Here is a 25,000-nt window from a genome sequence, read left to right on the forward strand (position 1 = left end):
TGGGTCTTAGGGGAACACTTTCTTTATGCCTTTTGCTCTACCTTTCTGTATTCCACTGAAGAGGATCACAGTCCGTGATCGAAATATATGGAATTCATTTATTTCATTTTTTCTTATCCAACACAGTGGATTTTTGTTGAATATATATATATATATATATATATATATATATATATATATATATATATTTGTGTGTGTGTGTGTGTGTGTGTGTGTGTGTGTGTGTGTGTGTGTGTGTGTGTGTGTGTGTGTGTGTGTGTGTGTGTGTGTGTGTGTGTGTGTGTGTGTGTGTGTGTGTGTGTGTGTGTGTGTGTGTGTGTGTGTGTGTGTGTGTGTGTGTGTGTGTGTGTGTGTGTGTGTGTGTGTGTGTGTGTGTGTGTGTGTGTGTGTGTGTGTGTGTATTTACCTAGTTGTATTTACCTAGTTGTATTTTACGGGAAGGGGAGCTATGCTCGTGAGGTCCCGTCTTCATATCTCATTTTATCTAAACTATTTTTAAATTCATGTATTGTTTTTGCACACACCACTTTCTCATCTAACTTGTTCCAACTGTCTATTACTCTGTGAGGAAAGCTGTTCTTTTTCAAATCTCTTCTATAGCTGTCTTTTTTTAGTTTCTTTCCGTGTCCTCTTGTATTTCTGTCATCCCATTTTATCAGATTCTCTCTATCAGTAATTTCTATGCCTTTCATGATTCTGTAAATAGCTATCAAATCTCCTCTCTCTCTTCTTTGCTCTAGTGTCTGTAGTTTAAGTTTTTGTAGTCTCTCTTCATATGATAGTTTTGAGAGTGTTGGTGCCAGTTTTGTGATTGCTCTTTGTATTCTTTCAAGTTTTTTTATACATTTTTTTGCACTTGGTGACCATATCGTTGCTGCATATTCCAATCTTGGTCTTATCAGGGTGATTAGGATTTTCCTCACCATTTCTTCATCCAGGTATGTAAATGCCACTTTGATTGTTCTTATTAAATTATAAGTTTCTCCAAAAATCTTATTTATATGTTTCTCAGGTGACATATTATTCATAACAATGACTCCCAGGTCCTTCTCATTTTCTACTTTTTTTATTCCTTCTTCTCCCAAATTATATGATCCTGTTATTCTGTTTTTGCTTTTTCCAAATTCCATTATACTACACTTTTTTGTATTGAACTCCATCTCCCACTTCCTACTCCATTCTTGTACTTTATTTAGATCTCTCTGTAGTGATTCACAATCTTCTTCAGTTTTCACTCTTTTCAGTAGTTTTGCATCATCTGCAAAGAAGCTCATATAGCTTTCAATTCCTTCATCCATATCATTAATATATATAGCAAACATTATTGGGGCCAGAACTGTTCCCTGCGGGACACCGCTTATTACTTCATTCCATTTTGAGTGCTGATCTCTTATCACTACTCTCATTTTTCTTTCTTGCAAAAAGTCTTCCATCCAATTTAGCAATTTACCTTGTATTCCTCCTTCATATTCTAATTTCTTAAGCAACTTCTTATGTGGTACTTTGTCAAAAGCTTTTTTTAGGTCTAGAAATGCACAATCAGCCCATCCATCTCTTTCTTGTATTATATCTATTAGCCTTGAATAGAAACATATTAAATTGGTGACGCATGATCGTCCTTGTCTGAATCCAAATTGCCTTGGATTTAGTACGTTGTTTTTTTCCAAGTATTTTACCCATCTACATTTGATAATTCTTTCACGAATTTTTGCTATTGTACTTGTTAGAGAGACTGGTCTATAGTTGGTAGGTTCTTCTTTATTTCCTCCTTTATATATAGGTACTATATTTGCTTTTTTTCCAATCTTCTGGAACTTTTCCTTCTTTTAAGGAACTGCTTATTATGCTATGTATTTTGTCTGCCAGTTCATTCCTGCATTCTTTCAGAATCCAGTTTGCTATTTCATCTGGCCCATGCGATTTTCTGACATCAAAATTACCCAAGTGTGTCAATATTTCATTCTTTGATACTTCTATTTCTTCCATAGGGGGGACTTTTTCTTTCCACTCAATCTCTTCAGGTTGTATATTTTCCCTTGTAAACACTGATTTAAAATGTTTGTTCATAATTTCTGCCATTTCCATTTCCTCGGTGTATTCAACTCCTCCTTGTCTTAATTTCTCCAAGTCTTGTTTGTTTTTCAGTTTATTGTTTACAAATCTGTAGAATAGTTTTGGTTGATCTTTACACTTTTCTATAACATCTTTTTCATATTTTCTTTTTTCCTCTCTGCACTTTTGTACATATTCATTTCTATAACCAGTATATATTTTCCATTTTTCAGGTCTTCTGTCTTTTTTCCATCTAGTCCAGGCTTTGTCTCTTTTGTCTTTTAACTCCCTACAACTTTTGTTGTACCAGCATTTTACATATTCTTTTTCTTGTTTTTGTCTTGGGACATACTTTTCCACTCCTTTTTTGTAAATTTTTGTCAAAATATTCCATTTCTCTTCCACTGATGTTTCTTCTTTGTATATTTCTTCCCAGTTTTCTTGTTGGAAGAATTCTCTTATTTTATCAAAGTTTGTTTTTTCATACATCATTCTTCCTTTTCTATATTGTTCATTTCTTTTCATATATTTTTCTTCATTAAGTTCCAGTTCAATCAATATGTGGTCACTTTTACCTATTGGTGTTTTATATTCAATCTTGTCCACTATTCTAGGTTCAGATGTAATTATTAAGTCTAGCCTCGATGGTTCTTCTTCATTTCTATACCTAGTGTTCTCTTGTATCCATTGTGTCATTGAATGGTCAGTAATCATCTCAAGTAGAGCATTTCCCCATGAGTCATCACCACTCTTTACTGTCATTTCTTCCCAGCAGATTTCTTTGCAATTAAAGTCGCCCATCATAACTATTCTTCCTCCGTCTTCCATTATTTTAGTTAATGCTATCTTTGTGTCCTCTAACATACTTTTATATTCACTCTCCTCCCATGAGGCTGTTTTCGGAGGCACATAATTGATCACAAATTTTCTGCTCTTCTTATCTCTGTCTTCCACTTCTATCATAATCATCTCTACTGTATTCTTTCCATATATGACACCTTTCACGTTTATATCCTTCTTAGTCAGAAACATAACTCCACCCCCTTGCTTTTTCTCTCTGTTTCTACTCCAATAATTGTATGCATCATGTCCTACACTGTTGGGTGGTAGTGGGCCTTTTAATTTTGTTTCTACAATTCCCATTATGTCCGGTTCTTTTTCTTTCAAATAATCATTCAGCTCATTCAATCCTGTTATTAATCCATCTATATTTGTGTAAGACACTCTTAGTTTTCTGCCACTTCCATTGTGTTCTCTGTTTCCCTTATGTTTTTCTTTTGTATGTCGAACTTCCTTAGTTTCATGTTCACTACTCTCCAATAGAATCTCTCTTTCTCTGACTCCGTTCTGTTCTCGTTTTTTGCCTTAGCTTCCAGTCTTTTCTGCTTTTCTTCCTCTCTTTCCTCTTTATTCATTTCTCTTTTTATCCATATCTTTTTGTATTGTTCACTTGTTGCTAGTTTCCCTGTTTTGGATAAGATATTCTCTGCCGTTGTTTGTGACTTGAATTTAATCTTAATTGGTCTGGTCTTGTCTGTGCTATACTTTCCGAGTCTAAATTTCTCTTCGATTTGTTTCATAATTTCTGGTTCATCTTCCTGAACTGATTCTAGTAATTGGCTTACTTTTTCATTTTCCTCTTTTATTCTTGTGGTTCTATCTGTGTTGTGTTTCTCTTCCATTCCTAATATAATTATACATTTCTTCTTGTCTGCTAAATCCCTTACTATATTCTCCTTTTGTCTCATCACTTTAATAACTGAGTCTTCAGTATGTTCTTTCAATTGCTGTTTGACTATGTCAGTGAATGAAACCTTATTTCCTTCTTGGGTTTTCTTCCAATTTTTACTTTCTTTAGCTATCGTTTCTCTGTTTTCTTTACTATTCTTCTTCAATTCCTCATTCTCCACCTTTACCTCTCTTAACTGTCTTTTTAGGTCTTCTATTTCATCAGTTAAGTTTTTATTCGCCTTTTCCAGTTCTTCCAATCTTTCAACCCTTTGTAAAATGGTGTTCATATGACCTAACCTACTCTCCAAGTCCTCGATCACCTTATCAACCTTCTTCTCTAGTCTTGTCAGTCGGGGGGGGGGGGTTGTGTCCCCCCCACCCTCTTTAAATCCCTTGAAAATATTCTCATCACTTTCTGCTATATTGCTCCTATCTATACCTCTAATCTTCACATTCCTATTAGACATGTCGTCATCATCCAACTCGTCTTGGGGTCGTTTGTCTACCTTTCGGCGGCCCGTCAGGGCCATTTCCTCCACCTCCTCATTACCTTCCATTTCCCCAGCAATCCCTCCCCCTCTCCTCTTTCCTTACTTTCCCACTACCCCACGAGCAATTTCCCCCCACCCTGCAAATACAAAAAGGCACTTCTCTTTGCGTTGGGATCCACAATCTTCACTTTTCTTCAGAACGTTCTTCAAGCCGTCCGTTCGTTGAAAGTGTGTGTGTGTGTGTGTGTGTACGGTTATGTGCAGTCAACTTGGCAAATTGGACATGTGTCACCTGTTGTTCCCACTATCATGTGTTGGTGTCGTCAGCGTAGCGTAGTGGTCACTGCATACACTATAGAGAGGAGCTCTAGCAGTCTTGTTGATCCTTCTGGAAGTGTGCCTTGACGTTCTGAGGCAACCAAGAAGAGTAAAAACACTTTTTCATGGTTTGACATACAATGAAAAACTAATGTCCTGCCTTATCATTGCAGGACACGGAGGAAAACAATCAAGGAGGGAGGCCCGTAAGGCTCTTTCTGGACCAACTGAGACAGCTCTTCGAAACTAAAATCAAAATTGTAAGAACTCTTATTTTGTTCTTTTCCTGGTTTACCATCACCTTCGTCTACTACGGAGTAACTCTCATCAGTATTAATTTAGGGTAATGTATACACTTCTTTGGATACCAGTTTGTTATTTTATGAAATACCACGTGGATATAAAGGATGATTACTCAGTCTGTCTACGTTCACTTGCTGACCACCAAGAATCGACATGACGTCACAAAACCCTTAAACTGTCATCTCGTACCTGAACAGGATGTACATACATATGGACACATAACAACACGCGTGTATGTGCGGAACAGGTGAGGTCACGACTTGACGGCGCAGTGGTAGCGTTCGCGGCCGCCACTACGGCGGTCCGGGTTCGAATCCCATCCAGGGTGAAATAATTTCAAAATATCTGCTCTGCAAGTCGTTATTCCAACTCTTGTGGGCGGGGAGTTGTGTGTGTGTGTGTGTGTGCGTGTAAGGTCACAGCATTATCCATAGATCGGTCATATATGAGCTCTGAGCTCTCTTCCGGGAGGGAAATAACTGTCGATCACGAGTCCAACACGTAATCCAAGACCATGGTGAATCACACACACGCACACACACACACACACACACACACACACACACACTCGATGGCGCAGTGGTAGCGATCGGGAAAGTCACTACGGCGGTCCGAGTTCGAATCCCGCCCAGAGCTTAAATAATTTCAGTATCGCTGTGCTGTGAGTCGTTACTCCAGCTCTCGTGGGCGGGCAGTTGGGTGTGTGTGTGCGTATGAGGTCACAGCATTATCCATAGATCGGTCATATATGAGCTCTGAGCTCTCTTCCGGGAGGGTGGTAGCCGTCAATCATGAGTCCAACACGTGATCCAAGACCATAGTGAATTATACACAAACAGAGAGAGATAGAAAGAGAAAGGAAGGGAGAGAAGGAGGGAGTAAGGATGGAAGGAAGGAAGGGAAGGAGGGACTGTTATTGTTATGGACTATAGTTTACCGGCGTTTCAATGACACCTACACACACACACACACGCACACACACACACACACACACACACACACACACACACACACACACACACACACACACACACACACACACACACACACACACATACATATATATATATATATATATATGTATATATATATATATATGTATTTGTATGTATATATATATATGTATATATATATATACATATGTATATAAATATATATATATATATATATATATTTATATATATATATATATATGATAAAGTAGTAGCTTGTCTGTATGTCTCTCTGTTTGCTTGTTCACGAACTCCTCCAAGGGTTTTGGAGATTGAACCCCCTAACTATATATATATTCTGATACCCTATCACTCCAGGTACTTGGATAACTATATTTCATTTCCAAAAAAATATTATTTTGGCTAGGGTTAAGGGTTAAAGGGGTATGGTGGGGTAACACGCCACTACTGTAGTGTCCCCTTACCACGATTGGCATTTTGTAACAAAAATTACTATGATTAAACAAACCATTGTATGTGTTCATAAATATTATTTATATTTGTGAAATTAATGTTGCCACAAAATATGATGGCCTTTGTAAGGAGAAAACATGTAAATGTAAAATGATTGTATAATTTTACCAATTATTGGTTATTTCCAATTATTGGTTATTTCCAATAATTTTACCAATTATTGGTTATTTCCATTTCACCTACTCGCGGGCGGTAATATACTTGAGTTCAAAGATAATGAAAGGTTGGTTCAATTCTTTTCTTACGGCCGAATATATTTAATTTCCGTCTGTCTGCTTGTTTGTTTGTTTGTTTGTTCACCAACTCCTAGGGTTTTGGAGGTACTTAGATAACTATATTTCATTAAAAAATAATTTTGGTTAGGGTTAAGGGTTAAAGTTAGGTGGGGTATGGTTAGGTTAGGGATTATTCACGAACTCGCAGCAACGCGCGGGTAATTTGGCTAATATATATATATATATATATGTATATATATATGTATATATATATATATATATATATATATATATATATATATATATATATATACAAGCAAACACATGTACACATTAGTCTACACTTAAATGCCTACCTATATGAGCAAATAACCTAACACGTTTTACTTTGAATATTCCAATCGTATTTCATCACTTGGTTAGTATTTGGTCGCCTCATATACGTACAGAACAGTGAGAAAGACTCGACTAATCTAATTAAACTTTAAAACGAGCTCTGAACACGAATATTGAACTCCATTTCTTTTTACAGTTCAAATGAATACTGGTACATGTTTTTTGGAGGTTTGATGGAATTGCCTGTTTGTTTCATCTTGTGGCCTTTGACTCACTTCTTTGGCCGCCGACTCTGTATGGCTAGTTCTTTGCTCTTGTGTGTAGCGTGTCTGCTCGGCTCCTTAGGCGTGGAAGGTAACGGTAGAACTTTGGAGTTGTCCCAGATGTGTTTTGTACTATGCTAACAAAGCCTATGGGTGTTTCTACCAGTGTTTTTGTCCTCCAATGGCATATTTTCTAATTCTAAATCTCTCTTAATATATATGATAGTTATGGACATTGAACTTGAAACATATATGCATGCCTCCTATCAGAAATTATGAAATTAATCTCTTGTACTTTATACATGTAACAAAAGTCCACAGACATCAAGTCTGCCGTCAACGTCTAGCAATCAACATTTATGAATTGCCAGAACTTACACTAAAAAAATTATATATAGATCCACCAACTGAGCTGTAAATACCTAATTACTGTATATTGTATATAAGTAATTTTGTTAACAAATAAAAAAGAAGCTCACACAAATCAGTGAGGATTTAAGATCTAAAACACACAAACAAATCCAAGAGAGAGTTTGTTTGTAAAAGTAGTAGACTGTATACTTCTTTGTTGTTTTTGTATTTGTTGTTCCAGGCTCCATACTATGGAAGACAACATTAGCTCTCTTGGGAAAACTCGGAATAAGCAGTGCATTCCTCCTGGTGTACCTCTTGACCGCCGAAATCAACACTACAAAAACTCGAACTCTGGCCGTGGGCATCAGCAGCACTGTGGCCCGCTTCGGCGGAGTATCGTCCCCCTACATTAACGACATATTAGTAAGTCGAACAATATTTCATTTTCTATTTCTCTTCAATGGCCGATGTTTTGTTCTGGTTGACCGACATTGTGAAGAAGGTCAATATCACGACATTCTCTTAAGGCTCAATTACCTTCGTAATGTTTCTCTAAATTTACGAGGATGTCCATGACAAAAATAAATAAAAATAGAGGGAGGAGAAATATACTGAACATTTTTCATTTCCAAAATTTTTATCATAGAATTTTACTTATCCATATATCTAAATGTAACACTTAGGTGTTAACCAACATATACAAACAAGTGAGAAGGGGAAAGGCTAACATTTCACTTAATGATTGACTTAACTGATTACTGAAGATGTTCTATTTTTGTACTGTCAATATTTGATGGTGACAGTGTAGTGTTCTGGTATGGAGGGCAACCAAGGAACGAAATCAAAGCAGTGTCTTTTCTCTTTATTGGTTGAATCAGGCGAGAATGTGGTGAGCCTGAAATTTGGAGGTCCTCAATCCGGTGTTAGGAGAAACAGAAGGTCTTGGAGCTTGTAGATCCTCGATCCGATGCTAGGAGAGAGGTCTTGGAGCAACACGAGTTTTTTGCTGTTGCTGGTGGTGAGGTTGTTCTGCCCTCCATTGGCAATAGGCCGTCTTTTGAACCCTGGCAGCGGGTCACAGTCAGGTCCCGGTTTTTTAAAAGTCTTCTGATTGGCCGCCTTTCCTTTGGCTATGGGCCAATTGCGAGCCCTGGTGAGTGCGCGCGCTTCCACTCGCGTTCGTGACGTCATCCCCGTCTCGGTATGCGTGGGAGATGGTTGTCTCGGATGCGGTCGGTGTTGGATCGAGTACAGCCACTACACCCGACCCCCCAGCCTTTGGAAGCCAGGAGCACGGAGGGTAAGGAGTCGCCAGAGCGGAGTGGGAGTAGCGGGCAGACCTTCTGACCAGGCGGCCGGAGCAAGTGATTGTGCCATCGAGCGAGATCTCTGGAGAGGATGGGCTGGATGATGGATAAAAAGGCGGAAGCTGGATGTAGGAGTGGTCATAGTTTTGACGAGAGGGTCCTGGCAGGGCATGGAGCTGTGGAGATAGACGGTTAGATAAGTGGGGTAAAAGTGAAAACGGAAGTGAGTCGGGGGGGGAGGGGGTAATGTGTTGATGGGTGGGTGGAATAATGGTGGTGGTCTGTGGAGATGGCCGGATAAGTGAGTTAGGTAAAGGTGGAGAAGGTGAATCGGGAGGGGAAGAAATATGTTGAGGATTAGGGGAAACAATTGTGGTGGTATGAGGGGGTGGGCTGGTTTGTTGTGGGATAGTGGCAGGGATGTGTTGTAAGAAGGATTGGAGGTGGAAAGGAGGGTTGGAATGAGAAGCTGGAGGGGAATATGGAGGGAGGTGAGCTGACTTGAGCCTGTTGATGGAAATGCCGTCTGGATTAGAACTCCGGTCAATGAGGAAGTGCTTCGCCGACCTATTGATGACCCTGTAGGGTCCATCATGCGGGCGCTGGAGAGGGGCTCGTCTGGAGTCCCGCCTGACGAAGAAATGATCTGCTGACTCGAGGGATGGGGGAACATACACTGGGTTTGTGTGTGTCGTCCGTGGTGGTGGGGGGGGGCGGTTGTTGGCAAAGGTCTCCTTAAGTAGTTGAAGGAGGGCGTGTTGGTCGGGGTCTCCGATAGCAGGGGTGGCTATCTCCCCTGGAAGGCGAAGGTCCTCTGCATACACTAGCAGGGACGGAGACACGTCGCTGTCGACCTTGAACGTACTACGGATGGAGAGGACCACAAGAGGAAGGGCATCGGCCCAACCATAAGAGTGTTGCTGTGCTTTGAGTGAGTCTTTCAGCTGGCGGTGGAACCTTTCCACGAGTCCGTTGGTCTGTGGGTGGTACCCTGTTGTCCGGTTGCGGTAAGTGCCCAGGAACTGGAGGAGTCTGGACCGGAGATCAGATTCAAACTGGGCGCCTCTGTCGGTGATGATGGCTTGAGGGGCCCCGAATCTGGATACCCAACCTGAAATGTCAGGGAGAGGAATTGTTTCCGGCCACCTGGTGTACCTGTCGATGCAAGTGAGTTGATAACGCATGCCACACGAGGGAGGTAGGGGGTCCACAATATCCACATGGACCGACTGGAAGCGTTTCGTGGGTGCCAAGAAGCGATGGAGTGGAGCATGTACGTGGCTCGTCACCTTTGATGGCTGGCAGGTAAGGCAGATATGGGTCCATTCCCTGACGTCTTTGCTGATGCCAGACCAGACGACGCAATTCGTGAGGAGACGTTGCGTTGCCCGAATTCCAGGATGACTGCGGTCGTGGAACATTGAGAGGACATCCTTGCGATGACAGTCCGGGATGAATGGTCGGGGTTTGCTTGTAGATATGTCGCGCCACACTGGTGTGAGAGTATTGAAAAGCTGTCGGAGCTGCAGAGAGAAAGTGTTGTCCAGGCGGAGGCGATGGAGTTCTTCGTCGTTAGTCTGGGATGCTGCGATGAGTGCGTAATTTATGCGTCGGTGGTCAAGGATGACGCTACAGGTGATCCTGAACAAGGCATCGGCTACATGGTTATCTTCTACCTTGATATATTCAATGTGAGTATCGAATTGGGAGAAGAATGACAGCTGCCGAGAGACTCTCGGTGAGTGGTGTCCCGATACCCTATCCAGTGCGTTGGTGAGAGGCTTGTGGTCGGTAAGGATGGTGAATGGACGTCCTTCTAGAAGGCAGAGAAAGTGCTTGACGGCCGAGACAATGGCCAGAAGCTCTCTATCAAAGGCACTGTAGCGCATTTGGGAAGATTCCAGCCGTTTGGAGAAAAAAAAACGATCGGCTGGAGCTGTCCGTTGACTTTCTGTTGGAGTACCGCACCTATGGCTGTAGAGGAGGCGTCAGTAGTGAGGGTGGTTGGAGTACTAGCCACCGGATAGGACAGGCGGATGACGTTTGTCAATTCAGCCTTAATCTGCCTGAATGCTTGAGTTGATTCAGGAGACCACCTAACAGGTACGACCGATTGTTGGGAACGGTTCTTGGTGAGGTCATTCAGAGGTACAAGTTTGGCGGCTACATTGGAGATGAATCGATTATGATAATTGACAATCCCTAGGAATTGGCGTAGCATTTTGATTGATGATGATTGCGGGAAGTCGATAATGGTGTCGACTTTTTGAGGGAGGGGGAGAGCCCCTCTGTTGATATGCGGTGTCCAAGGAAGTCGAGTGATGGTACTCCTAGAAGGCACTTTGATGGATGTATCCTGAGGCCGTAATCCTGCAGTCGGCGGAAGAGGAGGCGGAGATGGTGGCGGTGTTGGTCGTGATCGTCAGAGGCCATAAGTATATCATCGATGTAGACGGTGACGAAGTCTCTGAAGGCGTGATTCATAAACCGCTGAAAAGTTTTGGCTGCATTACGGAGGCCAAACGACATCATTCTCCACTCAAAAAGGCTGAAGGAAGTGACAAGGGTTGTTTTTTGAACGTCCTCTGGTGCTACAGGAATCTGGTGGAATGCCCTGACGAGGTCGATTTTGGAGAACACCCGCTTCCCGTGGAGCTTAAAGTGGAAGTTTTGGGAATGTGGAATGGGGTAGCGGTCGGCCTTGGTGATGCGGTTGAGTTGGCGATAGTCACCAAAGGCCCGCTACTGGTTGGGTGATGGAGGTGTCTTGGGAACCACATGGAGTGGCGACGCCCAATCACTCTCAGAGGGGCGGATGATATCCTGGTAGAGAAGTTCTTGAAATTCTTGCTTGGCTGCTGCCAACTTCTCTGGGGAAAGGCGTCGAGGCTTGCTGTAGACCGACGGCCCAGTTGTTTGGATATGGTGCACTATGTTGTGGGGGCGCGTAGTGTTGGCCTTGTATGGAAACGTCAGTTGAGGGAAATCTTGCAGGATTTGCGCGTATTCGCCGTCTGGCTGAAGGGAGGATACCTTGGAAGAAGTGTCGTTGGTGATCGTTCCCGATATGCGGCTTGTTGCATGATACTGGCAGTTATCCTTGGTGCTGACTGCCATTTTGTAGTGTTGTAAAAACTTATAGTCTAAGATGGGTTGTTGGACGTCTGCAACAACAAAGGTCCAGGGGAACTTGACATTCTGGAGATCCAGGACAACGTGGTGGATGTCGTATGTGTCAATGGGTGTGCCGTTGGCTGCGAGCAGGTCGTATGATGGGATGTCTTTCCCTTGTCTCGGGGCTGCTGCAGGATACATGATGCTGACGGCTGAGTCCGTGTCCACCAGGAAGGAGAGTCCGGAATGATCATCACGCACCAAAAGGAGGGTGGAAGCGTAGTTGGCGGGGGATTTTTGCCTACTGTCCCCCACGTCTAGCGTTTCCCGACCAGCTGCAGGGCTCGGTACATCTGACTGCTCTCTCACCAAAGCGGGTATGGTACCAGCAGGTACCACTATTCCTAGATGAGACGACACTTCGTGGCATGTCAGTTAACCAAATCGGTAATTTCCTGATTTCGTTCATTTCCTCCTGTAGCTGCTGCACACTTTGGTTCTCTGTACTGGTCGGCGAATAAACGATCCTGATCACTGCACTATTGACTGAGGTTTGGCTGGTCGAGGAGTGGTGATTAGCACGTGTAATATCACTACACTCTGTGTTCACTCCACTGTTGCTCTTTTCTGAGAGTATTGTGTTTATCGGCGGCCCACTATCGGTATCACTTATGCCACCGCATGCTGTTCACTGTAGTGTTGCTCCTTCCTGAGAGTGTGGTGTATGTCGACACTTGCAGAGACCTATAGCGCTGATGCATTCTGTCAGCGGTGGAGCAGTAGGCGTCGTCGTCCTTGTCAACAGTCAGGGCGTCCATATTTAACTGCAGGTCAACCGGTGTTTTGGAGAGGTGTATTGATCGAAGGAGTGCGTCGGGAATGTGCACTTTCGCCCGAACATTGAGAGTCGCCATTCTCCTGAAAAGAGGTGATGGCCGGTCATCTCTGAGTTGAGTTTCCTGGATTTCCTTATAGAGTTCTTCGTCAGATCTGGCGTAGTGGTTCCTCAAGGCCGTTTTGAGGGCGTCGTACTTGTTTTCCTCTGGTGGTGCGAGAATGACGCTCTGGACGAGGGAGATAACTTTCGTCGGGAGTGCGGCGATATACGCTCCGAAGGCTTGTTGATCGGTCACCCCCTGCTGAGTGTCCAAATATGCTTGAGCGTGGATGAGCCAGTTGTCCACATCATGGGAAAAGCTGGGAAGCTTGAGCTTTGAGACTGCCATCTTCCTGGTTGCCACACTCCGGGTCACCAATATGTAGTGTTTTGGTATGGAGGGCAACCAAAGAATGAAATTAAAGCAGTGTCTTTTCTCTTTATTGGTTGAATCAGGCGAGAATGTGGCGAGCCTGAAGTCTGGAGGTCCTCAGTCCGGTGTTAGGAGAAACAGAAGGTCTTGAAGCTTGTAGATCCTCGATCCGAGAAAGAGGTCTTGGAGCTACACGAGTATTTGCTGTTGCTGATGGGGAGGCTGTTCTGAATTCTGAATTCTGAATCTCTAGGAGAGACCACTCGCTTGCGCGGGATCGGGTTTTGTGGGAGGGGAAGAATGTCTGTGAGAAAATGAAAAGATAGTAGCGTATAAAAGAGGGCTTTTGCCACCGGGCGATTTGCGAGCGATTAGGGGTTTATTGGTGGTCGTGGCTCGGGAGAAATGGACTGGGAGCTTGGACGGAGGTGCTGACGCCGAGGTTAGGATTAGGATCACCAACGAAAGTTTAGAAAATGGTAGGAGGCGTAGTAGTAGAGAAAGGTGGAAAAACGGAAAAATCTTTAGTAGGAGGTAAACTGAAATGAGAAGATGTAGTATAAGAGAAAGTTAGAAAGGTAGCGAATTTTAGTCGAAGAAAAAGTAAGCGTAGATATTTGCGCGTGTGTTGTGGCTCTGTTCGTGAGAGGTGTGTGTGTGTATCTTACGGGAAGTGAGTAGAGTTCACTTCCCGCGTGTAGAGCGCGGTCCTGATAAGCCACAGGTGGGGCCTGAGTAGCCTGCTTTTCCCCGGGTTGGGTTTGAGTTCCTGTAGAGTTGATCCAGTGGCGGTGCGAGGGGGGACAGGCGGGCGGTGTGAACCCTCCTGCCGACGTCAACGGAGAGATCGGTTCGTAACCAGACCGGCAGCAGCAAAGGAGATATATCTCCTCGCCACTACCGCTGGCGAGCGCGTTCCTGATGAGCCACAGGTGGGGCCTGAGTTGCCTGCTTTTCCCCAGGTTGGGTTTGAGTTCCTGTAGAGTTGATTCAGTGACGGTGCGAGGAAGGGGCAGACGGGCGGGTGTTGTATGATCTCTTTCCTTCCAATCACAACTCTGAAAACAGATAATTACGCGATTGGGAATTGTGTGTAAATGTCAGAAGTGTAAACTCGCTCACCAGCGTCAGCGAAGAGGCCAGCGTTGGGTTGCGGGCCGGTTGGACAGAGAGGTGTCCCAAGTCTCTCCGTCGACCAGCCTGCGATCAGATTGAGGGTTCTGAATGAGACAGTTTGGGCCTCTGCTTTGCCAGCGAGCAAGTGTGCATGTGCCTCTTTTCTTCCAAGCACTACTCTGAAAACAGAGAATTACGTGACTTGGGAAATGTGTGTATTTGTCTTGGTGTAAACCCGCCTGCCGACGTCAACGTAGAGGTCGGCCATGCCAGACCGGCAGCAGCAAGGAGATATATCTCCTCGCCACCACCGGCCGGCGAAGATTCCTGGGAGTTTGTTGAGAGAGCTGGTTTGAAGAGACGTCCGACCTCTACGAGCGTTGAGTTGATTCTGCCCTCCATTGGCAAGAGGCCGTCTTTTGAACCCTGGTAGCGGGTCACAGTCAGGTCCCTGTTTCTGAAAAGTCTTCTGATTGGCCGCCTTTCCTTTGGCTATGGGCCAATTGCGAGCCTTGATGAGTGCGCGCGCTTCCACTCGCGTTCGTGACGTCATCATCCCCGTCTCGGTCTGCGTGGGTGTTGGATGGAGTACCACCACTACAACGGTGCTTTCCGTCACATTTGGGGAATTAATCACCATCGGCTAAGAGCCGATATATGGAAAAATCTCTCTCTCGAGGAACTACATATCTACTCTCTTCTACACCATTTCTCTACCACCTTCTCTATTACCTTCTTTACTACTTTCTTAACTACTCCTTGCGCGCCCTTGATGCCGTTTATACATTATCGTCTGCATATCATCACTAAAGAAATACGTTAGGGACGTTGCTTGATTTCGTCTTAAACGTATTTCTACTCCTTCCACTCTCACACCTTCTCTAGATGAATCACGCCCGCTGTCTCTACATTCAGTACGTTTGTATATACACTACTTATGATTATGCATATAAATTTAATATATGATGTTAATTTACCTTAATCACATAAATTTATACATACAATTATAACATTATTTTCATAATCACGAAATGACCTGACAGTCGATCACTTTTATGGAACTTTTTTTTTAACTTGATAATTTCTACCATACCCTCAAAAGTCTAATTCAACTGATTAACGCTTTAGGTTAGATCTCCTTGGCTGTCGTAAAAGAAATCAACATACTTAGGATAAGTTAACATGTTAACCCTTCTAACTTTACAACATAGACTTTGTAGACTTTTGTTCTATCTGATTCCAGACACTTCAACTAAAAATCGAGGCACCTTTTTGAAAAAAAAAATAATAATATCGGCTGAATAGAGGTCTTAACATTTAAGTCACATTTCTGCTTTCTGTACAACACCACATTATCGTGTCTGAACTTGATAATAGTAGTACTATACTAAATAAAACTGCGTTTCGGTTAATTAATTTGAATCAGTCAGCCTATGCGCATAACCTTGCATTTACTTGTGTTAAATTTCATTAACCACTTTTCAGACCATTGCTGTAATTTATCTAAATCTTCTTGAATATCTAATTGATTTAAGTGATCATTTGCCATTCCGCACAATTTTGTATCATCAGCAAATTTGGAGACAATAGATTTTAGTTCGTGGTCTATATCATTTATATATATACTATGAATAGAAGTGGCCCAAGAACGGAACCCTGAGGAACTCCACTCGTAACATTTTTCCATCTAGAAGTTTTGCCATTCAAAACAACTCTGTTTTCGATCATTCAAACAATTTCTAGTCCAGCTTGATAGGCTGCCGCTTACTCCATGTGAAGCTAATTTAGTAAGTAGTCTTTCGTAGGGGACGTATCAAAACCTTTTGCAAAGTCTAAATATAACAAATCTATATTGTTTCTTTTGTCATAACTCGAGATGACTGTGTTGTAGAATTCCAGTAAATTGGTCACACAAGAACGTTTTCGTCTGAATCCATGCTGGCTATCATTTATCAGTTACTTTCTAAATGATGCTCGATAGTATCTCTGATGATAGTTTCCATCATTTTTCCTACAAGTGATGTCAAGCTTATAGGCCTGTAGTTATTTGGTTTCTTTTTGTCACGTTTTTTGAATATTGGAGTGACGTTAGTTAGCTTCCATTCCCTTGGGACATCTTCGGATATGATGGATTTTTTTAAAATAATTTCTAATGGAACAACAATCTCATTTTTCATTTCCTTTAAGATTCTTGGATGCCATCCGTCAGACCATGGTGTTTTATCAATTTTGAGTTCCTCTATACACCTTTTAATTTTTTCTTTTGTTATATTTACCGTAGTAAGTTTACCCTGGACTTTTCACAGTTTTCAGTTTGGATTTCACTTTGAGGTGTTTCATTTACGAATACTGAGCTAAAATAGTTGTTTAAAATATTACACATTCTTTCGTTTGAATACTCAAGTTGACCGTCAGCAGATAATAGTGGCCCAATGTGATTCCTAATAACCTTTTTATCTCTAATGTAACTGTAGAATTCTTTGGAATTATCAGCAACATTCATTTCGTATTGTCGTTTTTGTTTTTTTTTTGTTTTTTTGGATGTCTTTTTTAAATCTTTCTGTATTATTACATAACTTTGATAGTCGTTAGGTGCACCTGAACACTTGTATTTCTTATAACCCTGTCTCTTTTTAGCAATATTTTTTTCAGTTTCTTTGTCGAGCCATTTTGGGCGAGCCTGATTTGGTGGGCGTATGTCCTTAAACAGGATGGAAGTATGAATCATCTTAGTAAACGTATTTTGAAATATTTCCCACATCTGATCTACAGGTCTTTCGCTTAAAATTGCCTCCCAATCTGTAAGCTGAAGCTCCTGACGTAGTCCTATAAACTGAGCTTTACTAAAATCGGGTTTTTTTGATGCACATGTATCTATTCTAAAAAAAAAATTAGCAGTTTGAATCTAACTAAGTTGTGGTCGCTATTTGCAATAGTTCCACCAACCTCCACATCGGCTATCATGCTTTCACGGCTAGTGATCAATAGATCGAGTAAGTTTCCATGTCTTGTGGGTTCTTTTACGTGCTGAACTTGTAACGTAATATTAGATATTACGTCATGTATGTAATTATGTTATAGAATTGTGTTCCTTTGTATTACATAACTATGTTCATATTTCTTGTCTATGTAATTAGTAACGCCCGTCCACTATATGTAATCTTGCCTACGTGCGGAAAAATGTGCGCACTCTTGTAGAACAAACAGACAAGCAAAGTAATCCTGAATAGTTCGGAGCGCACAGATTTGACAGTTACTAAATAAGTAGATTGTTCAAGAGAGTCGAGGGTCTTAAAACTACCCATGTTGACGTGTGATAACTTACCCTCCCCCCTCCTTTGCGCTCGCCCGCACCCTTCACCGGAAGTATCCCGCTTCCGGTCCAATGGTATATAAGCTGTGGAAATCACTCACACCTTGTCATTTCTCGCATATTGTTCTCTTGATAAGACTCTCTCACAGGTTGGACTCATGAGACGATTCGTGTGAAGTGATCATCCCTTTTTACCTCCATTACTTGTCTTATATACGTTTGTATTGCATCATACTTGTATTTGTATTTATTACTTATTTTGATACATATGTTCCTGACCTCTTTGTATTTAATTAGTACCATATTGTATACGTATCTTGTGTTTCGTATTTGAACGATACTTTTCATATTCTTGTATTCGTGTAACGGTCCCATTGACCCAACTGCCCATTCTCTTTTGTGTTTATTATTGCCTGTAAATATTTTCCATGTTATTAATAATTTCGTTTACTAGTTTTATCGCTAGTTTGATATTCCTTTCCTGGAATCTTCTTTGTTACTTTAATTCTAGTCTTACGAATTATCTAGGCGCTGACCAGGTAATTCAGTCCTAGAGTGGCTTCTAGAAGTGAGCTGGTTCTTAAGCACTTATCCGTTATACGTAACGTCTCTTCACATAACCAGTCCGTCCGTAACAAACTAAGTAATTGTCACCGAGAAAATCTACCTATATGGCCATGTTCAAGGGTCATCCAATCAATGTCAGTAAAATTGAAATCACCCATTATCAATAAGTCTCTAGAAAAGGAATAAACACGACGAAGGAAACTGACTCTTTTGTCGTCGTTCTTTTCAGGGGGAAGCCTACCCAGCTGCACCTCGCACGATATTTGGGGTTTTGTCCTGCATCGCAGGATTCCTCACCTTCCTCCTTCCAGAGACACGGGGGACTGCACTTCCTGAGACAAAGACAGATGTCGAAACCATTGGGACGAATGCGAAGAAAAAAGAGAAATCACAAACGCCCTAAGGTAGGTGAGTTGAGTGATGCCAAAGAGAAAAATGACGATGATTAATAAGTGATGTCCCTGGTTCCAAAATATTTCGTTCAAGGGACTCAACAAGCGATACTCCCTGATCAACTTTAAAGAAAAATAGTGAGTGTCAACATTTGAAAGCACATACAGAAGAAATACTGTGAAGCATCAATGGTGATATTCCTCGTTCCTGAACATTTCGTTTATTTCATTAACAAATGGCCTTACCTGATCGAACATAAAACATTTAGTGACAACATTTAACAAGCTCTCCTGTATTGCGGTGTGGGGAGTGTCGGAGGTATATAAAACCGATATACTATGATAAGGGACTGTTCCATCTAGGCCTCATGTGAAAGTGAACGTGAAAAATGCCGAGGTAAATCAACAAAATGCTAAGAAAGGTACCGGGAATGCCAACAGGCCTAAAGAGTGACCGCCCGCGTGTCTTTGGTCTTTGGTCTTTGGATCACGTGCTGGACTCGTGATCAACAGCTATTTCCCTCCCGAAAGAAAACTCAAAGCTCATGTGACCGATCGATGGGCAATGGTGTGACCTTACACGCACACACCCCCAACTCCCCGCCCACGAGAGTTGGAGTAACGACTCGAAGCGCAGCGATACTGAAATTAATTCAGCCCTGGACAGGATTCGAACCCGGACCGCCCCAGTGACAGTCGGGGATTCTACCAACCGCGCCACTGAGTCATGTGTATGTGCGTGTGCATGTGTGTGCGCCCTAAAGTGCACGTTGAGCATCAACGATTCTGAAGAAGGTATCATCACTGTGTGTGTCACTCTAACGACTTACTGACCTTAGTGTGCGCTAGGGTCGCGGCATCAATTCGACCCGAGGAAAATACAGTGTATTGAATTTGATTTTTTGGTGACCTGTGACTACCTGAGGTGCGAGGGGCTCTCAAGACGTGGAGTTGTAAGCGACTCTTGTCCTCAAGTGTCAGCGCAAATGTGTGCGTGTGTGTGCCACGCCCCGTGACGCCCACTGTTTACCGTGTTTCGTCACGGTGACGTTGATGCCATGTGTGAGGCTAGGGTCAGCGTGTCCACTCTCACCTATAACAGTACCCAATTGTTTTGCCGCGGTCACCCCCTGTGCCCCCACCACCATCCGAGACCACCACACCCACCATTTCATTCTTGTCGTGATACAATGGCTGCATTTGTGCTGGTACCTTGAAGTACTACGCTCAATCATAGCCGCCGGGGGTAGACCTCACGGGAGCCAACAAAATAGGACGCAGCCCTCCCGACAGGCAAAGAATTCCATCCCTTACTCAAAGAATACAGTGGAACAATGTTCCCTCCCGTCCAAAGATGTCAAGGCACTAGAGTCATCGGCCAACCAACCACCTCCTAACCCCACGTGAAATGTGCAACCATAGCAGAGAGCGCCCAGATACCACCCGAACCCCACCCCCAACCCCACTCCGGTCCTGCGACATCCGAGCACGCCTCAGCGCATGTAACCACCCTCCCCCATTCCCCCAATCCCCTCGCAGGCACCAAAGAGGTCGCCCACCTCGGCGCATGTGACTCCCCCTCCTCTCCATATTCATTCTACCCCCTCGTTCAAATGCCAATAGTTTGGACACCACCGATTGCGCTGTCTGCAGCGCCTCCCATCAATCAAAGGAATGCCCAAGAAAGGGAGGGATGTCATTCCAAAGTGACCCAGTCGCAAGGAAGAACACAAGCCATGGAGTACCAACTACAGATCCAGGAAGAGAATCCTGGCAAATGCCACCCCTCACAAGCAACCATTGAATGTACCAGCATGGGATCGTCTATCACAAACCACCACCCCCCGCCCCCGCAGCGTCTTATGTCAGTGGAGGCATACAAGCCCACTACCCCAACCCCTCCCCCATCGCCTCTAATGTTAGTGAAGGAATATCCGCCGTTGCCAACCCCCTTCCCCCCCACACACCTCGGTGAAAGCAGTGCAAGAACGGAAGACGAGTGCTCCTGTCCCCAGCCCCCTTCCAAGGCCCCCAACCTGCCATGACAAACGAAGGCTATGAGGAGTTTATGACCACCACGGCTATGGCCATGATGAAGTGTATAGGAGTGATTGACTACCACAAAAGCATTTATGCTGAAGGATGTACATGACTCATACGACCAATAGATCCGAGTTACCGCCCCCACCCAAACCCCCTCCCCATCACGGTCTGCGGTGAGAGAAACCTCAAGCTCGAGGGTCAAGGTCACGCCTGTGGAAAACGGCACCACCAACACCACCATCCCCAACCCTTCCACCAGCCCATCGTCAGGAGCCAGCTATCCGACTTCAGAGGGCCGGTACCCATTACTGTTATCTCCATACAGCATCGAGAAGGATGCAACGATGGAAAACGAGCAGGAGGGGTAGAAGGGGGTTCCCCCCACCTCTATGGCAGCCCCGTCCCCACACCTACCCCACCTCTAACCTCTATGGCGCCCCTTCCCACATCCACCCCACCCACCCCTCCCACCCTTATTCTCTTCCTCGTCCCACTTTCACCCTACTCCCACTCCTACTCCTCCCCACTCCCACAAACCCATCCTTCTCCTCTTCCTTCTCCCTCCCACCCCACCCCTCTTCCTCCTCCCCCTTCCACCCTACTCCCCCTCCTCCTCGCACTCTCCTTCCCCTCCCTCTCTACTCTTTCTCCACGCCCTCCCGTCCTGCTCCTATTCTTCTTTCTCCCTCCCGCTCTACCCCCACTCCTCCTCCCCACTCCCACTCTACTTCTACTCCTACTCCCCTTACTCTTCCCACACCCCACTCCTCCTCCTTGCACCCCTCCCATTCTACGCCATCTCCTCCCTCCCACCCTCCTCCTACCCCCTCCCACCCTACATACACTCTTCCTCCCTCCTCCATCCCACTCTACTCCCACTCTTCCCTCCCCTTCCTACCCTACTCCTCCTCTTCCTTTCTCTACCCTTCTCCTTCCTCTACACCCCCACCCCACTCCTTCTCTTTCACCCTTCCACCCTACTCCCACCTACTTCTCCTCCCACTCCTTCCCTTTGTATATAAGCCAGAATCACAGTGATGAGGGTCATATGCGGAAGAGCACTTGGTGCCACACATCAAGTCCTACGCACGTACTACCTACAAGCGGTGCGTTCTATCGCCGACTACGCAGCCCCGGCTCTCCTTACTATGGACGTGGATAAACTCCAGAGGCTTGATACATGCCAGAATGAAGCGGCTAGTCATCCTGGGAGCACAGCGGTGGTATATAATTCTCAACCTCCAGGGAGAAGCCTCGCTTCCTCCTCTCCAACTCAGGATCAGAATATTCGGGGCGGACTTTGTTGCCCGCGCACTCCATCCCCGCGACGAGACAGGTCTAAGTCGGGCTATCTACACCAAGATCTAAATATACCAGGTCTGACCGCTTGAGCAGTTCTGCGCAGCTTCTGACGTCATTTGGATGTTTCCGTTTTCTCTTTGTGAAACACCGAAGAAAACTGTGAAACGCTAAGGAAGACTGGAATTATTATATCAGTGTGTGTGTGTATTTACCTAGTTGTATTTTACGGGAAGGGGAGCTATGCTCGTGGTGTCCCGTTTTCGTATCTCATTTTATCTAAACTATTTTTAAATTCATGTATTGTTTTTGCACACACCACTTTCTCATCTAACTTGTTCCAACTGTCTATTACTCTGTGAGGAAAGCTGTTCTTTTTCAGGTCTCTTCTATAGCTGTCTTTTTTTATTTTCTTTCCATGTCCTCTTGTATTTCTGTCATCCCATTTTATCAGATTCTCTCTATCAGTAATTTCTATGCCTTTCATGATTCTGTAAATAGCTATCAAATCTCCTCTCTCTCTTCTTTGCTCTAGTGTCTGTAGTTCAAGTTTTTCTAGTCTCTCTTCATATGATAGTTTTGAGAGTGTTGGTGCCAATTTTCTAATTGCTCTTTGTATTCTTTCAAGTTTTTTTATACATTTTTTTGCACTTGGTGACCATATCGTTGCTGCATATTCCAATCTTGGTCTTATCAGGGTGATTAGAATTTTCTTCACCATTTCTTCATCCAGGTATGTAAATGCAACTTTGATTGTTCTTATTAAATTATATTGTGTGTGTGTGTGTGTGTGTGTGTGTGTGTGTGTGTGTGTGTGTGTGTGTGTGTGTGTGTGTGTGTGTGTGTGTGTGTGTGTGTGTGTGTGTGTGTGTGTGTGTGTGTGTATGTGTGTGTGTGTGTGTTTTATGAAAAGGGGATATATCGTCGTGTGTGCTTATATGTGTACATGTTCACATGTGTGTGTGATTCATCTTGGTCTTTTGGATCACGTATTGGACTCGTGATCGACAGCTATTTCCCTCCCGGAAGAGAGCTCGAGCTCGTATGTCCGATCTATGAACTTACACGCAAACATATCTCCAACTCCCCGCCCACGAGAGTTGGAGTAACGACTCGAAACACAGCGAGACTGAAAAAAAAATCATCCTGGATAGGATTCGAACCAGGTACCGCCAATATCTTACCATTGTATGTCAGACTCTCAGCCAATTGCGCCACCGAATTATTAAATTTTTTATTTGTGTGTGTGTGTATTTATATAGTTTTATTTTACGGGAATGGGAGATATCATCGTGTGTACTTATATGTGTACACGTTCACATATGTGTGTGTGTGTGTGTGTGTGTGTGTGTGTGTGTGTGTGTGTGTGTGTGTGTGTGTGTGTGTGTGTGTGTGTGTGTGTGTGTGTGTGTGTGTGTGTGTGTGTGTGTGTGTGTGTGTGTGTGTGTGCGTGTATTTTATTGGAAGGGGATATATCGTCGTGTGTGCTTATATGTGCACATGTGCACATGTTCACATGTGTGTGTGATTCATCTTGGTCTTTTGGATCACGTACTGGACTCGTGATCGACAGCTATCTCCCTCCCGGAAGAGAGCTCAGAGCTCGTATGTCCGATCTATGAACTTACAGGCACACATATCTCCATCTCCCCGCCCACGAGAGTTGGAGTAACGACTCGAAGCGCAGCGAGACTGAAAAAAAAAACTTGGACTGGTTTCGAACCAATTATCGCCGACACCTTGACTTTGCAGGCCTGACTCTCAACCGATTACGCCACCGAGAAATTTGATAGAGTTGATGGTATTTGTATAATTTTATTTTACGGAAAGGGGGAGATATCGTCGTGTGTACTTATATGTGTACACGTTCACATATATATATATGTGTGTGTGTGTGTGTGTGTTTTATACACTTGTATTTTACGGGGAGATATCGTCGTGTGTGCTTATATGTGTACACGTTCACATGTGCGTGTATTTGCAGGGAAACGATGAAAATTAACATTTGGCTTAATTCCTCTTTGGTTTGAGCCACAATCCTTTATGGTACAATAAGCCATATTGTCAAGATCTATATATACCGGTATATATAGATCTTCATTGTTAGAATATAACTAATTGCGTGGAGCGGTGCGAGCGGAGGCAGCGACACTCCCCGTACGACGAGCCAGCTACAACTAACAGCAACGGGACGTAGGAAGCCCACTTTGAGCAGCCAGGTGATGTCACGGGCCCGCTGCGCCAACTCTCTCGAAATTCGGTCGGAAGTGGTTAGACCTGGTATATCTAGATCTTGATCTACACCTCACTTGCACGCACAGACACACTGCAACGCCCCAACACTTGGCTGTCACACGCGGCCAAGCTCCTGGATTCCTTCCAACTGCGGCAACCTCTCCTCGAGAAGAGCATACCAAAATCCCACCCGGAATTCAAATGCCCGCCGCCGTGGGCACCGGCTCCCGTGACCTTTAAATGTATGTCACTCACGGGGAAAAAGAGCGCATGCCACTCAGACAGAGCGTGCGTCTCGGCAAACAACGGCATCCGGGCACTGACGCGACCTGGTCATACCGTATATTTCACAGATGGCTCTATAAAACAAACCAGCCCATACACGTCCGGAGCTGCCTTTGTCACTGATGGATACATCTTTGGCAGGAGAGTCAGCGACTCCGCGCCCTCTCTTCAAGCCGAGGCCGTGGTGATGCAGGGGGCCCTAGAACATGCCCTTGTATCCCACTCCAATTCCGTGGTCATCCACACCGACTCATTGAACCTGATAAGCTGCTTGCAACAGGCAGAGCCCGAAGATAATGTCCACCTTCTCACCAATATCATTGCGCTCCTGCACAAATTACACCGTGCTGGACGGAATGTCATCAACGTCGGTGTGCATGGAAACGACCTTGCAGACGCAGCAGCTGCCGCAGCCCGCAAGCGCGCCAGTGTCGATGTCCAGGTCCCTCCCAGCAAGAGCCAGCTCCAACTTAGAACTAGGGCATTAGCACGCACGCAGTGGCACCTCCAACACAGTCTGGAGGCGCAGATTTCTCAATGAGCGGGGTGA

At 44.1% G+C, this 25,000-nt stretch overlaps 1 protein-coding gene across 6 annotated transcripts in view; it reads left to right on the top strand.

Moving 5' to 3' along the window:
• LOC143023857 (solute carrier family 22 member 3-like) overlaps window positions 1-25,000 on the top strand; it is a 62,698-nt gene that overhangs the window by 26,316 nt on the left and 11,382 nt on the right. For 4 of the 6 annotated variants that reach the window (XM_076182508.1, XM_076182502.1, XM_076182503.1 and 1 more), the window contains 3 exons: window positions 4,766-4,935; window positions 7,109-7,266; window positions 7,768-7,952. In XM_076182508.1, coding sequence (XP_076038623.1) covers window positions 4,766-4,935; window positions 7,109-7,266; window positions 7,768-7,952 — 513 coding nt within the window. Of the gene's footprint in view, window positions 1-4,765; window positions 4,936-7,108; window positions 7,267-7,767; window positions 7,953-18,425; window positions 21,129-25,000 lie in introns of those variants that run through there. The other 2 variants (XM_076182506.1, XM_076182505.1) reach the window with 2 other exon arrangements.

The sequence above is a fragment of the Oratosquilla oratoria genome, unplaced genomic scaffold (assembly GCF_046742065.1).
Source record: "Oratosquilla oratoria isolate Oo_2021 unplaced genomic scaffold, ASM4674206v1 SCAFFOLD67, whole genome shotgun sequence".
NCBI lineage: Eukaryota > Metazoa > Arthropoda > Malacostraca > Stomatopoda > Squillidae > Oratosquilla > Oratosquilla oratoria.